Raw genomic sequence first — 12,794 nt, 5'->3', positions numbered from 1 at the left:
TTACAAAATCTGAATAAATTACAAACAAAACATCCATCTGCTTCATAAATTATAACACCATAATTACTATTCTTTTTCCTTTTAAATCTTAACAAAATACCCCTCTTTATATTCATCATAATCAAGGAAAGCACTAAATTCAAGTTTTCTCTATCCAAATTACTCCAAACCTTAATATTTATAAAATTGATTCAAATCCAATTGAGAAAAGTATACTAATCCAAATATCTATCATACCATAATTCCTATTAATTTCAATTTTGCAAAATTGCTATAAGGAATCTGACCACTCTTTCAAGGTTCCATCATAAATTTTCTATCTTGATTTTTATATCATTTTTATACAAGCATACCTTCAAACTTCAACTCTATTTCAGAATGCACATACATGGTTCAAAACTTCTCCCAACAAAAAGTTCTATGTAATGAAACAATGAACAAAGTTCTCACATCCTATAATCGTTCATCCAACCCAAATACATGGAAAAAACAACCATAGAACACTAAAAATAACTAAATCGAAAAAAATGTAGGAAAAAAATCATACGCACCAAACAAAAGCTTTAGAGTGGCGAAACGCACGACACGACGACGGAAAGAGGGGCACGTTCCAATCGGTGGTACAATGCCGGAATGTCCTCCGGTGAACCGTAAACAGCGCAGGTTTGAAAGTGGTGGTGGAAAATTCGTAGAAGTGAAAAATCTCTTCTCCACGGCTTCACTCCTTCTCTCTAGGGTTTTTGGAATCCCAAATTTGAAATCTGATTTTGAAAACCAAAATGAAATCACCACTTTGAACTCCTGTCTTGTATCATTTACACGTCATTTTGGTTTTTTTTTTTATTTGACATGTGGACCACTAACAAGATGACACGTGTTGGTGTCAAAAGTTTGTTACTTTTTGGATGTCAAAGTATCATTATCCTTAAAAAAAAATAGGTTACTTTCCTTTATTTGAATCACTTCAACTCAATCAAACTGACAAAATTCTATACTTATATATAGAAAAGCTCAAATCAATAATTTCAGTATATTATAACAATTCTATAGAAATAAAGATTCATTTTAAACTCTTTTGAACCTCAACAGTCCTAAAATACATGTATACAAAACTTTTAAAATTTGACTCACGAAAATGGATATATGTGAACTTACTAAAAAATTCCAATATTGTAATTATTCTTTTGTCAATTTCTTTGGTATTTTTTTTATCTTTAACAGATATGTCATTTTTTGTTAATAATTAATTAGATTTTTTTAAAGTTAATTAAAAATTTTCAAAAAAATTAATTAAGTTTAATTTTTACTAATATCAATGAGAAAAAAATTGTTAGTCAATTGATAAAAGATTGATAAAAGAACACTGTAACTATTAGCATCATAAAAATAGACTTGACCCATACAACAATTCAAACCAATATCAATTAACCTTAATTGAGAACAAGAATTACAAATGTCAATTAAAAAATCTTAACAAACTTTAATCGAAAAAACATTAACCACTATTGATTACAAAAGATAAAAAAAAAGTATTTCATATTTAAATATTTTTTGTATTTAATAATAATTATAAGACTTTATTCAAACAAAAAATAAAATGTATTAAATTCAAATTCTTTTATCTAAAAAAAATTAAAAGATAAAATATTTATAATAAAAGTACTTAAAATTTAATATATTTTAATGTATTATTAAAAGTTAAGAAGTTCTTTATTCAAACAAAATATTCAAAAAGATACTTCCAAATAATTAAAAAATAACTATAATATTACATCAATGTTTGCAATTCAATTTAAGAAAAAAATGGATTACATCAAACCAGTCGTTATTTAAATTATTCAATATTATTGATTATATATGTTGTTCACTTTATGCATTATTGAGATTTGAGAGAATTTTCAGACAAAATTACGAAATATTGTTTCTTATTATTTGCTAGTCCTGTCAATTTAATCAAAACTAAATCATATTTTATATATAAAAAGGTCACTTAGATATCATATATTAAGTTATGAATTAAATCATAATATCAGTGATATTTCAAAAGGTTAAACATAGTTTTGCTTTATTAATTTTCATGTTAAATTTAATTTCTTTCATATCCTAAATTTTAAATTATTTACATACTCAGATTTTATTTACTTAATGAATTTAATTGTCACATTAAAAATTTATTGATAACATAAATAGTATCACGCGTGTTCATATTATATATAATAATGTCATTTGTCACATAAATAAAATCTAATTTTGTAACGTTCGAAATTCTCTCACTGAACATTTCATAGATAAATATTGTAACATTTATACATTCATTTACTAAAAAATATAACAAATTTCACACTAAGTACATATTTTTAAATTCATATTTCAATTTAATACTCCTAAATACAACTCAAACATTTTTCACCATTTTTCTACCTCTCTCTTCACTTACACTGAATCAGATGACATTTCTTTATTTGTTCTTGTATAACACACGGATCATTGAACAAACATTCATACAAACACAAACAAGTAAGGGGTGAGTTACCATGCAACAAATTAAAAATGAAGCATAATACTACTACTCCTAACTTATTTATAATAAAATTAACGTGAGATGGAAATTATTATATTAGATTCTATTATCTAAATAGCACGTTGATGGAAGTCTCGGATGATCGTGCACTTGTGATGGCTCCACTCCTCATACAACAAAATTATGGCCAAATAAAATACAACATGTCATTCACAAAGTTAGTCTTTAACACCTGTGTCCAAAACCAGCATAGAAACCAGGACTTCCTGCTCCTCTCACCACATAAATCATCCTTATCTACTAGAGATTGGAGAGTTATTAGAGTATCAAAATAACCACCACAATAGGACTATCAATGTCATTGTGTACACTAATACCATGTCACTAAGAAATCTCTCCACGAGACTCGTATCATGTTCATATTCATCAACTCATACCATACCACTACAAAATCTCTCCATAAGATTCATATCATGTCCAAATACATAAATCCATATCCAACATCATAAAATACATCCATCACAAAAATCATACTAATTGAATATATTACAAAATAACTTAACGGTGCATAATCTGTCTGATAAGAATTAAGTAAAAAACTCGTTGAATAGACTTCTAAAAAAGAGAGACGTGTCACAATGAACAACTTAAGTATCATATCTTTTTTAGCCAAAGTATTCCTCAACTTATTCTTAACAAAATTCTTATTCACCAAAATTAAAACAACAACACATAATATTAACATAAAAATTCAAAAGATAATCATATAACAAACAAATAAGTTTTTCATTCACACAAAATTTCAAAACATAAATAATTATACTTATATTAATTCATAATATAAAAGCTTAGAAAAATTAATTCCTTATCTTTATTCTTGAATTATTTTCTTGATCTGAGATTATTCTCGAAAAATTTTCAGAATTTCCATTCTAAATTCCTTCCAACTCTAAGCTATTTCTAATCTTTCTTTCTCATAAATTTCTTTACTTCTTGGTGCAAATTCAGCCTCCCCTACTTGCTATTTATAGGCTAAACTGTGGCACTATTTAAGGCTTATTATTATTATTATTATTATTATTATTATTATTATATTAAAATATTATTTTAATCACCTAAAGGTATTTTGTTTTTTTCTTCCGTGAATCACCACTGAAAGAGGTTTGTCTACTTCTGAATTTCCAATTTCGTTTTTTTTTAATAATATTTTTTTCTAGAAATACATTTTCAAAAGTCTGAACCCATGCCTCTAAAATGACCATAAATTCTTATTTAACTTTCCAAAATTTTCTTATTAATTATATTTTCTATCCATAATTATTTTACTATTAATAATAATATTAAGAAAATTACTACTATTATATAAACATTTTCATGGGGCTTACAAATTTTACAAAAATTAAAAGACTGAAATTATATTCAACCTTTTAAATTAAAAATATATGTTTTCTAATTAATATTAAATGATTTTGAGTTAACTAAAAAAATATTCAATATACATATTCTAAAAATATATTCAATATACATATTCTACATATAAAATATAAAAGTATACACTGCAAAAAAATTGTAATAAATAGTTTATTGTTTATATGATCATAGAGTAAAAATAAGTATAAAAACTATTTAAATTTTATTTTATTTTCTTATGATTTTATATATTTCTTAACTTATTATATATATATATATATATATATATATATATATATATTATATAGCTAATAAATTTAAATGTATCCATTACATTTAAATTTATGTCATATTAAAATTAATATAAAAATTTTATTTTATAATTAAGTAATAAAAATATATATACTGATGTCTTATATCACAATTAATTAATAGAAATGTATCTATTAATATATATATATATATATATATATATATATATATATATATATATATATATATATATATATTTTGTGTGTGTATTTTNTTTTATTTTATCGAATTAAAATTTAATTTTGGTTGTAATAATTTTTATTAGTTTACATACATTATTTATTATTTTATTTGAATTTTAACTATTATCTAATATGTTTAAATTAAATTAAGCTCATTGAACCAAATTTTTATTATTATTTAAAAACATAAGTCATGTTATTTTATCTCCCTATAATATAATAATAATAATAATAATAATAATAATAATAAATATATATATATATATATATAATATACGCGTAACTTTTTTAATTTATATTTTATATAGAAAGTATAAAATATGTTTTAGTTTATTAATTTAAAATCTAATTTAAAATATATTTTGTCTTTTTTCAAAATTTTAATTATTTTATTTTCTATTTTTTATTAATAAATGAATTAAGTGTTCGTGATTATATAATATTAAAAAATTATTGATATAATAATCATATATCAGTATTTATTGAGATGGATACATATTAACAGGTAAACACATACGTGTTAATTGTACGTATGTCATTAGACATGTTTGTGGATACATGTCCATACTAGATACACTTTAGCGTATGTATTTGGTTGTGATACAAAATTTATTCACAAGTATTAGAAATGAGAATGATTAAGTTGGAGAGAATAACAAAATATAATTTCATGATACTAAAAAGAAAATAAGGCAGTTTTAGGCAGTGAAATGAAGTGAAAGGGGATAAGACTTGTCGGAGAGTGAGTAGGGTGTGGTCGGCGACGCACCAACAAGCAAATGGCTGCTATAATTGGCGTTGGCGCCGCAAAAGCGATAACAATGGCAATAGCGGCGAGGCCTCTTCGCCTGAAGCCTTACGCCGCAACAACGGCACTTGCTTTTCTGTCACTCCACAAATCTATCTTCCTCCCTCCTTCTCCCTTCCCCTCGCGCCGCTCCTTCTGCGCCGCCGCTCTTCGAACTTCCGGCAGCAGAGTAGAACAGTTCCGCAAGAAGCTTAGGGTTTCCGAAATCAAAGAAGGCGATGGTGCAGACGTTCTCGGCCGCGACCTTGTCGTGCAGGGCTGGGTTCGCACGCTTCGCCTTCAGAGTAGCGTCACCTTCATCGAGGCAAGCCATTAGACTGATTTCTATTGTAATTAGCCGGTATTTGCAATGCAATTGCTGATCGAGTAAATTGTTGATTGTGTGTAGATTAACGATGGTTCTTGCCTTTCTAACATGCAATGCGTGTTGAACTCCGAGGCTGAAGGTTACGATCAGGTGTGCTTGCTTTTTCTATCGTTTTTGTTTATGGTTTTATATTTAGGTTTGTGTGAATAAACTTATCGGGAAACACTATAAACGAGAAGCAAATGAAATAAGATTTTGGGTAGTTTAAAATAGGATTTTGTGCATAAGCGGAAAAGTAGCTTTTAGAAAACAAAACTTCAAGAATTCTTACTAATTATTTATATATAAGTTAAGTTTAGTTTACAAAGTATATTTCATTTCTCCTTATTTTCTTCTCCTATATACATAATTTTGGAGAAGTTTATCAGGACAAACTTTTGTTACCATCTCTCTTGAAGGTTTGGAGGTTGTTAATAGGTAGAATCTGGCTTGGTTACCACTGGTGCCTCCGTGTGGGTGCAAGGAGTTTTGGTGAAGAGCCAAGGATCCAAACAGAAAGTGGAGTTGAAGGTCAATAAAATAGTGCTGGTTAGCTCTCCCTCGTTCGTAATGAAACAACCTCTCACAATTTTGCTCTCTTTTATCATATCATTTTTTTGTTCGCTTCAAGACTTTATCCATTTTTAAAATGTCTTTTTCATTTGCGTATGTATTCCAACATAATATTTCGCAGGCTTCTACCATACAATATATTGAAATTATAGATGCTGTGTTGTTTTTTTCTTTTTCATACTTGGAACATCTTTTATGTACGTAGTACCAGTGTGAACAGTCACTCTCACCTGGCTGCATTGTTAGGTGTTTACTTTGGTCTTTTGGTATTGCTAATGAAAGCATTGTCTTTAAACTTTTAAAGTTTCATTCTTTGTTCAATAACCACTGTTTGGTTGTTTATTGAATCTAATTTCCTAACATGATTTAGATTTTAGATCACTAACTTCGTTTTTGCTTTCATTATGCTTTCTTTTGTTTTTTTTTTCCTGTCAGTGTAAATGGCAATGGAAAGGACAACTATTCTCTTGACAACAAATCTTGTGACTAAAATTTTCATTAGTGCTGCAAGTAATTATAGTATACAGGATTTTATTTTCTCTTATGGGCTTGCATTGGACTCATTACATGTTTCCTACTTCGTTCATTTAGATCTTTAACTCCAAGGTGACTCATGCAAGACTTTGGTCTTACAATTTCAGATTGGCAAGAGTGATCCCTCTTTCCCCATCCAAAAGAAAAGAGCCAGCAGAGAATTTCTAAGGACAAAAGCACATCTTCGTCCAAGGACAAATACTTTTGGTGCAGTATGGTTTCCTATTTTTGTCATATTTTTTTTTACCTTGCCTTCTTATGCCTTTACTTAATCATTCAGAAGAACAATTCTTAATTACTTTAGTTTAAATCGATATCTTAAATTTCTTTATGAGCAAATACTGTTTGGGGGTGATGGTAAGGGTGGGGGTAGGTGTTCCCAAAATTTGTTGCATTCTATTAATGGAGATATTTCATTGGTGTTAATCATGCTTCGTGTGGAGGCAAAAGATACTCTAGCCTAACTAGCTTTATGTCTCTTCTTTAGTAGGAGTTTTAAGTAATGGTTTATTTGCTTAAAACTCTAACCATGAATAAATTTTAATCACCATCTTATCAATTATATCCAGTGAAGCTACTTTGTAGCCTTTTGCAATTTATCTCCGACGATGGTGCTCAATCAGTTCGTATCTCCATAGGTTTATGCAGAAAATTCATATAGTGGCAATGAATTTTTAGCTTATGGTTTTCAATTTCCTTCCCTCTATTTTTCATTTACATATAATGTTTTTATTTGTTTGTACTTTATGTACAAAATTCTGACTAGGGTATTAATTCACGTAACTTCTGTTTTGATTTTCGCATGAAATTACCTTACTTTTTATTTTTACAGTTATCTTTATCTTTTTGTTATAAAAAATAATTTCAGGTTGCAAGGGTTAGGAATGCTTTGGCCTATGCTACACATAAGTTCTTCCAAGAAAATGGGTTTGTTTGGATCTCAAGTCCTATCATAACAGCTTCAGATTGTGAGGGAGCGGGTGAACAGTTCTGTGTTACTACTTTGGTATTTCCAATTCCACGATCTACTTCCACTTTATATGAATATTTTTGACCAAGTTATATCTTATTGATGCACTTTGAGTACTCAAGAGTTAAATTCCCCACTCATCTTCCCTGCCTGGAAATTTGTTAGAAAACCATGGTTGTGGGGGGAGCAGTCTTTCATTCCAAACTACTATGAATCCCACAAGAAAATAATTCCCGAAAGTCACAGTAGAGCAAACTAAAACCATTAAAAGTAAATGTTATATTATCCTTTACTGTTATGCTGTGAGCAGGAGAACGTTTGGTTTTAGCTTAGACTCTGGAGCGGGTGGGATCTCTGGGGATGACACACTTTAGCTTGTTAAGAAACACTGGTTGATAATAATTTAGCAACAAAAATAGCCAAATCACCTTATGTTCAATTATCCTCTTTGGTCAATCAATGCCATTGAACACTGTTTAAAACAATTTTAGTAAAACTATTTGGAGCAAAGCCTTCTCATTGGTTTTTCCTAATGTTTTCTTTGATGCAGTCCCTCTTGTCTGGAAATTTTTATCTTTTCTGCTGTAAAAGAATTTAAATTAAAAAATTTTATGCAGTGAAAATTTGTTTGAATTTCTTATTATATTTAGATTTTGAACTATATCTTTGAAGTCTACACAGGACATGCAGAGTGTATTACTTTGTTTACTCAGTAATCACTACTTATAGCAGCCCCTTGCTAATATTTTCCCTCAATGAAGGAACTTCATTTCCATAATTTAAAAACGGTTCAAGGATTGGGTTATAACTTATAAGTCTGTCGGAAGTAATGATTTCTCATCTTATTACGCATTTAGTTTTAGATTTCCCCCCCTTCAATTTACAGATACCAAGTTCTCAAGATACTACGGATTCTCCTGTTGATGTAATTCCAAAAAAGAATGACAGATTGATTGATTGGTCACAAGTGAGACAAATTCATATCCCTACTCTTTTAATGTGTAAGGCGGTTATTATATTTTTTGCACTAATCTGAAGCATTCTATGAATCAGGACTTCTTTGGAAAACCAGCATTCTTGACTGTTTCAGGTCAACTCAATGCTGAAACTTATGCAACCGCTCTCTCTGATGTACATATGTCACCTTCTCTCTCTCTCTCTCTCTCTCTCTCTCTCTCTCTCTCTCATTTTTTAGTAGTTGTCTCGTCTTCTTTAAAATTTAGTTATTTAAAATTAATGAATAAAACGTGCTTAGCTTGAATATTGTACCTATGCAGGTTTATACCTTTGGTCCCACATTCCGAGCAGAAAATTCCAACACTTCTAGGCACTTGGCTGAATTTTGGGTTAGTGATTTTGTTTTTCTGTGTGTTCAATTTGAAAAAAGAAGCTGGATTATGCATTCCCTTTTGCTTATAAGCTGCTTAGTTTTTCTGATTAGTTGTAATGGAACAATAACTAACGGACATTATCATATTGTTTATTCAGATGATTGAACCGGAGCTTGCATTTGCTGATCTTAATGATGACATGGCTTGTGCATCTGCTTATCTCCAGTTTGTAGTATGTTGCATTCCACTAATACTACAAAGTTGTCATCGATTTTTGATTATTTTTGCAAAGATTTTTTTATATTACTTCCTCATATTAAAGCTTGTGTGCTTCATGTTCTTGAAGATAAAATATATTCTCGATAACTGCAAGGAAGACATGGAGTTTTTTGATACATGGATTAGTAAAGGAATCATTGCTCGCTTGAGTGTATGAGTTCTCAGTGTAACCATCATATTGCTTTCCTTTATCTAATTTATATCTGTATGTATCGGTTATAATTACCAATTTGATCACTACATATTAGTTTCATGTCATTATAAAAGGATGTAGCAGATAAAGATGTTGTGCAAATAACCTACACTGAAGCAATAGATCTGCTGTCGGGAGCAAATAAGAAATTTGAATTCCCGGTAACTCACTAAATGTTTTTCTTTTTTTGGTAATTTTCAGTAATCCTGTTGAATGTGCAGTTACCCTGTGCTTTATCTTATTTTAATTCTATCCCATGACCATTTTCTAAAATCAAACATGTAACAATTATTTTTTTGCTGTAATGTATTGTGTTTATTGTTTAGCGAATCAAACACACTAAGAGGACATCTTGTAACTTCTCTTTTGTTTGCTCCTCCCATCCCTGGACATTACCTGTCTTATACTTGCTTTTATTTTGTTCAAAATTGGTCATCTGCTAAATTTACTCTCGTTCATCAAAGTAGCTGGTCCAACTAGTGATTCAAGATTTGATTGTCGTTGTATAAACTATTTTTCTAAATGTGAAATGACTTGATTCGTAAGTTTTTCCAATTTTTTGTATTTGACATATTTTTCTACTTGCATTCATAGGTGAAATGGGGTTGTGATCTTCAGAGTGAACACGAGCGCTATATAACTGAAGAGGCATACAATGGATGCCCAGTGATAATTAGAGATTACCCAAAGGTATGCTACCTTCTCCTCTCATCTTTTGGACATGGCATATGGAAGAGATCATGGCGTTATAAATAATTTTAAAATGGGTGTCAGTTCTAAAAAAGACCTAGAACTTTTGACCTTAGATGCAAGATCTAGAGTCCACAAAATCTGAAAGAAGTGGCTGAGAAAATAGAGTAGAAGTAACATTCTTCCGAACTCTTTTTCTTCTGCTCAACTTCCACTCCTCCCTGCACAAAAATTATAAAAAAAAAATGCAAATTTTGCCACAAAAATGCTTTGCCATTGTTTTACTTAACTTGCATGAAATGGACCAGCAATCAGGATTCTGTGTATACACAAAAAAAAGGTGAGTAAAACGTATTGAAGTTGTTGAATTTAATTTTTTTCAGGATATTAAAGCATTCTATATGCGACAGAATGATGATGGAAAGACAGTTGCAGCCATGGACATGTTGGTTCCAGGGGTACTTCATAAGATTTCTCTCTTATTATCACCATCAAAGTGTTTGTGAATAAAATTTTCAGTACAATAAACAATCCCTTTAGTTAATCACATAGTAGAATCATTAATCGCGAAATAATTAGAAAAATAAGGCGTGTTGACTCAGGTAGAGGAGTTTAAGGTGTAGTTAGTCATTGGAGAATCAGTTTGGTGGCTGAGGGTTAAATGGATCTCTCGAATATCCAGAGAATTTCCTTTTCTTTGTAGAGTTTCAGTTCTTGGTACTGTACCCATGTTGGGGCAAGATTGGGAACCACGCTTCACCAATAAAGATTTTTACTTTACGCCAGATTGTGATNTAGTTCTGTCATAGCACTATCCAAAAGAGTAGTGGTTTAGGTTTGATAGGGCATAAAAATGTAGAAACTTCTGTGTCAAATAAGTAGAGCAGTACTAGCAGCATCTTCATTCTAACACATTCTCTAGTGTATTAAAATGTAGTGAAGGTTACTGAATCATGAGTGAAATTCCTTAAATAGAGATACTCACAATTTTTGTGATTTTCAATAAATTTCAGTTAATAGTAAAGGTTGTATGAAAAAAATACGTTGTTAGCCTTTCTCTAATGTTATTTTGGGCCGGGAATGTTTGCCTGATGAGCTATAACATGGGAGTTCTACTGTACACAGTTCTTAGTATTATGTTCCTATTTATGCACAATGCAAACTTATCTACATGTCTATTTGTTAGATTGGTGAACTTATTGGTGGAAGCCAAAGGGAAGAAAGGCTTGAGTATCTAGAAGCTCGTTTAGATGAATTAAAGTTAAACAAGGACGCATATTGGTGGTATCTTGATTTGCGTCGATATGGTTCAGGTTAAATGTCTTTCATTTGGAAACTCTCATTTCATCTTTTGGGGAAAAAGGATTTTGCTGTTTTTATCCAACTTGGTTTATAAAACTGTTGTTGTAGGTGGTAAATTGCAAGCTCTGCAATTTGTTTCAATTTTTTGTTGTTGTTGAGAATGGTCTTCCAACGTCACCTGTTAGTTCTCAAACACTTTTGAGAGTTAAATAAGTGTTTGGTACTTGGTCTATATTGAAATCGGTACCTCTAATTTTTTTTTAGTGTTTTCTATCCCAACATTTAAAAAGTATGCCAATTTGTTCTTGACAGTAAATATTATCTTTGAATTGATGGTGTTAACATGTAATCATCTTATAAAATATTTTTGATATAAAGACATTACATTAACAAACTTAAGATATCAATATTGTTCGAAGTAACATGAATTATCAGGAACAAATTAAAATATTTCTTAAATGTTGGGATGAAAATATTGACTTTTTTTTTTTGTGGTATCAATTTAAGAGGAACTAATTTTTGAGGTATTAAGATCTTGTTTAAACCAATAATTTGTCATCAAATTAGTACTTAAAATAACTCTAATTCATACGTATGTTTATGTCTCCCATAAAGACAAACATTTCTTTAATTTGATGATACAAACATTTAAGAGTGTTGGGGCGACGCTATTGTTGTATCAACGAAGGGGGTCTATTATTGTTTGAACTTTTTAACTCGATGATATTGACAAGATGCAGTGTTTTCTTGATGCAGTACCTCACGCAGGCTTTGGTTTGGGATTTGAAAGGCTTGTCCAATTTGCAACAGGAATGGACAATATAAGGGACGTTATTCCTTTTCCTCGGACACCTGGCTCGGCAGAGTTTTAGAACTTGCAGATATACTCAAATATCGACTCAACATTCATTTGTACGATTCAAACTCCCTATTTTAGGTAATAAAGTTTCTTGCATCTTTCCGTTTTTCTTTTTATTTCGAAAAGCAACCCGCTTGGTCTAAATGAAGTATTTATACATTCTGAACTGAGTGCAATACGATTTTGAGGCAATATAATGGTGCTTGCACATTGAGCTTATAAATTATCAAATTGTATTCGGTATTCAAATTTATGATAAGGCAACCTGTCTATACAATATATCGGCACTGTTCAGAAACAAGAAAGTAAATTAGATCGGAATAATAAATGTAAAATTGGAGCCCAGGAGGGGGAATGCAAGTAATCATCCGAACTTTATTCAACCCTGGAATTATTATTTTGACTGGTTTTAAAATTGAACAAAACATATGATCTAAACTTTTGCCTTTTGATCTAAAGTTACTGCTTTTTTTCTGGTTTATAT

At 30.0% G+C, this 12,794-nt stretch overlaps 1 protein-coding gene across 2 annotated transcripts; it reads left to right on the top strand.

Moving 5' to 3' along the window:
• Window positions 1–5,084: 5,084 nt before the first annotated feature.
• LOC106769096 (asparagine--tRNA ligase, chloroplastic/mitochondrial) lies at window positions 5,085–12,533 on the top strand. 2 transcript variants are annotated; one of them, XM_014654569.2, is made up of 15 exons: window positions 5,085–5,537; window positions 5,622–5,690; window positions 6,018–6,110; window positions 6,794–6,898; window positions 7,555–7,692; window positions 8,543–8,623; window positions 8,710–8,787; window positions 8,934–9,002; window positions 9,145–9,219; window positions 9,334–9,417; window positions 9,534–9,620; window positions 10,054–10,149; window positions 10,533–10,607; window positions 11,336–11,462; window positions 12,208–12,533. In XM_014654569.2, exons 1-15 carry the CDS (start codon window positions 5,205–5,207, stop codon window positions 12,321–12,323), a joined length of 1,626 nt encoding a protein of 541 aa, XP_014510055.1. In that variant the 5' UTR covers window positions 5,085–5,204; the 3' UTR covers window positions 12,324–12,533. The 2 variants fall into 2 exon arrangements, with proteins under 2 accessions (XP_014510055.1, XP_014510054.1); XM_014654568.2 differs by having other exon boundaries at window positions 5,087–5,537; window positions 6,018–6,128.
• Window positions 12,534–12,794: the final 261 nt, after the last annotated feature.

Source organism: Vigna radiata, chromosome 7, assembly GCF_000741045.1.
Source record: "Vigna radiata var. radiata cultivar VC1973A chromosome 7, Vradiata_ver6, whole genome shotgun sequence".
NCBI classification, from domain to species: domain Eukaryota; kingdom Viridiplantae; phylum Streptophyta; class Magnoliopsida; order Fabales; family Fabaceae; genus Vigna; species Vigna radiata.
The sequence above is the reverse complement of the archived record's forward strand: the minus strand, read 5'-3'. Positions and strand labels throughout refer to the sequence as shown.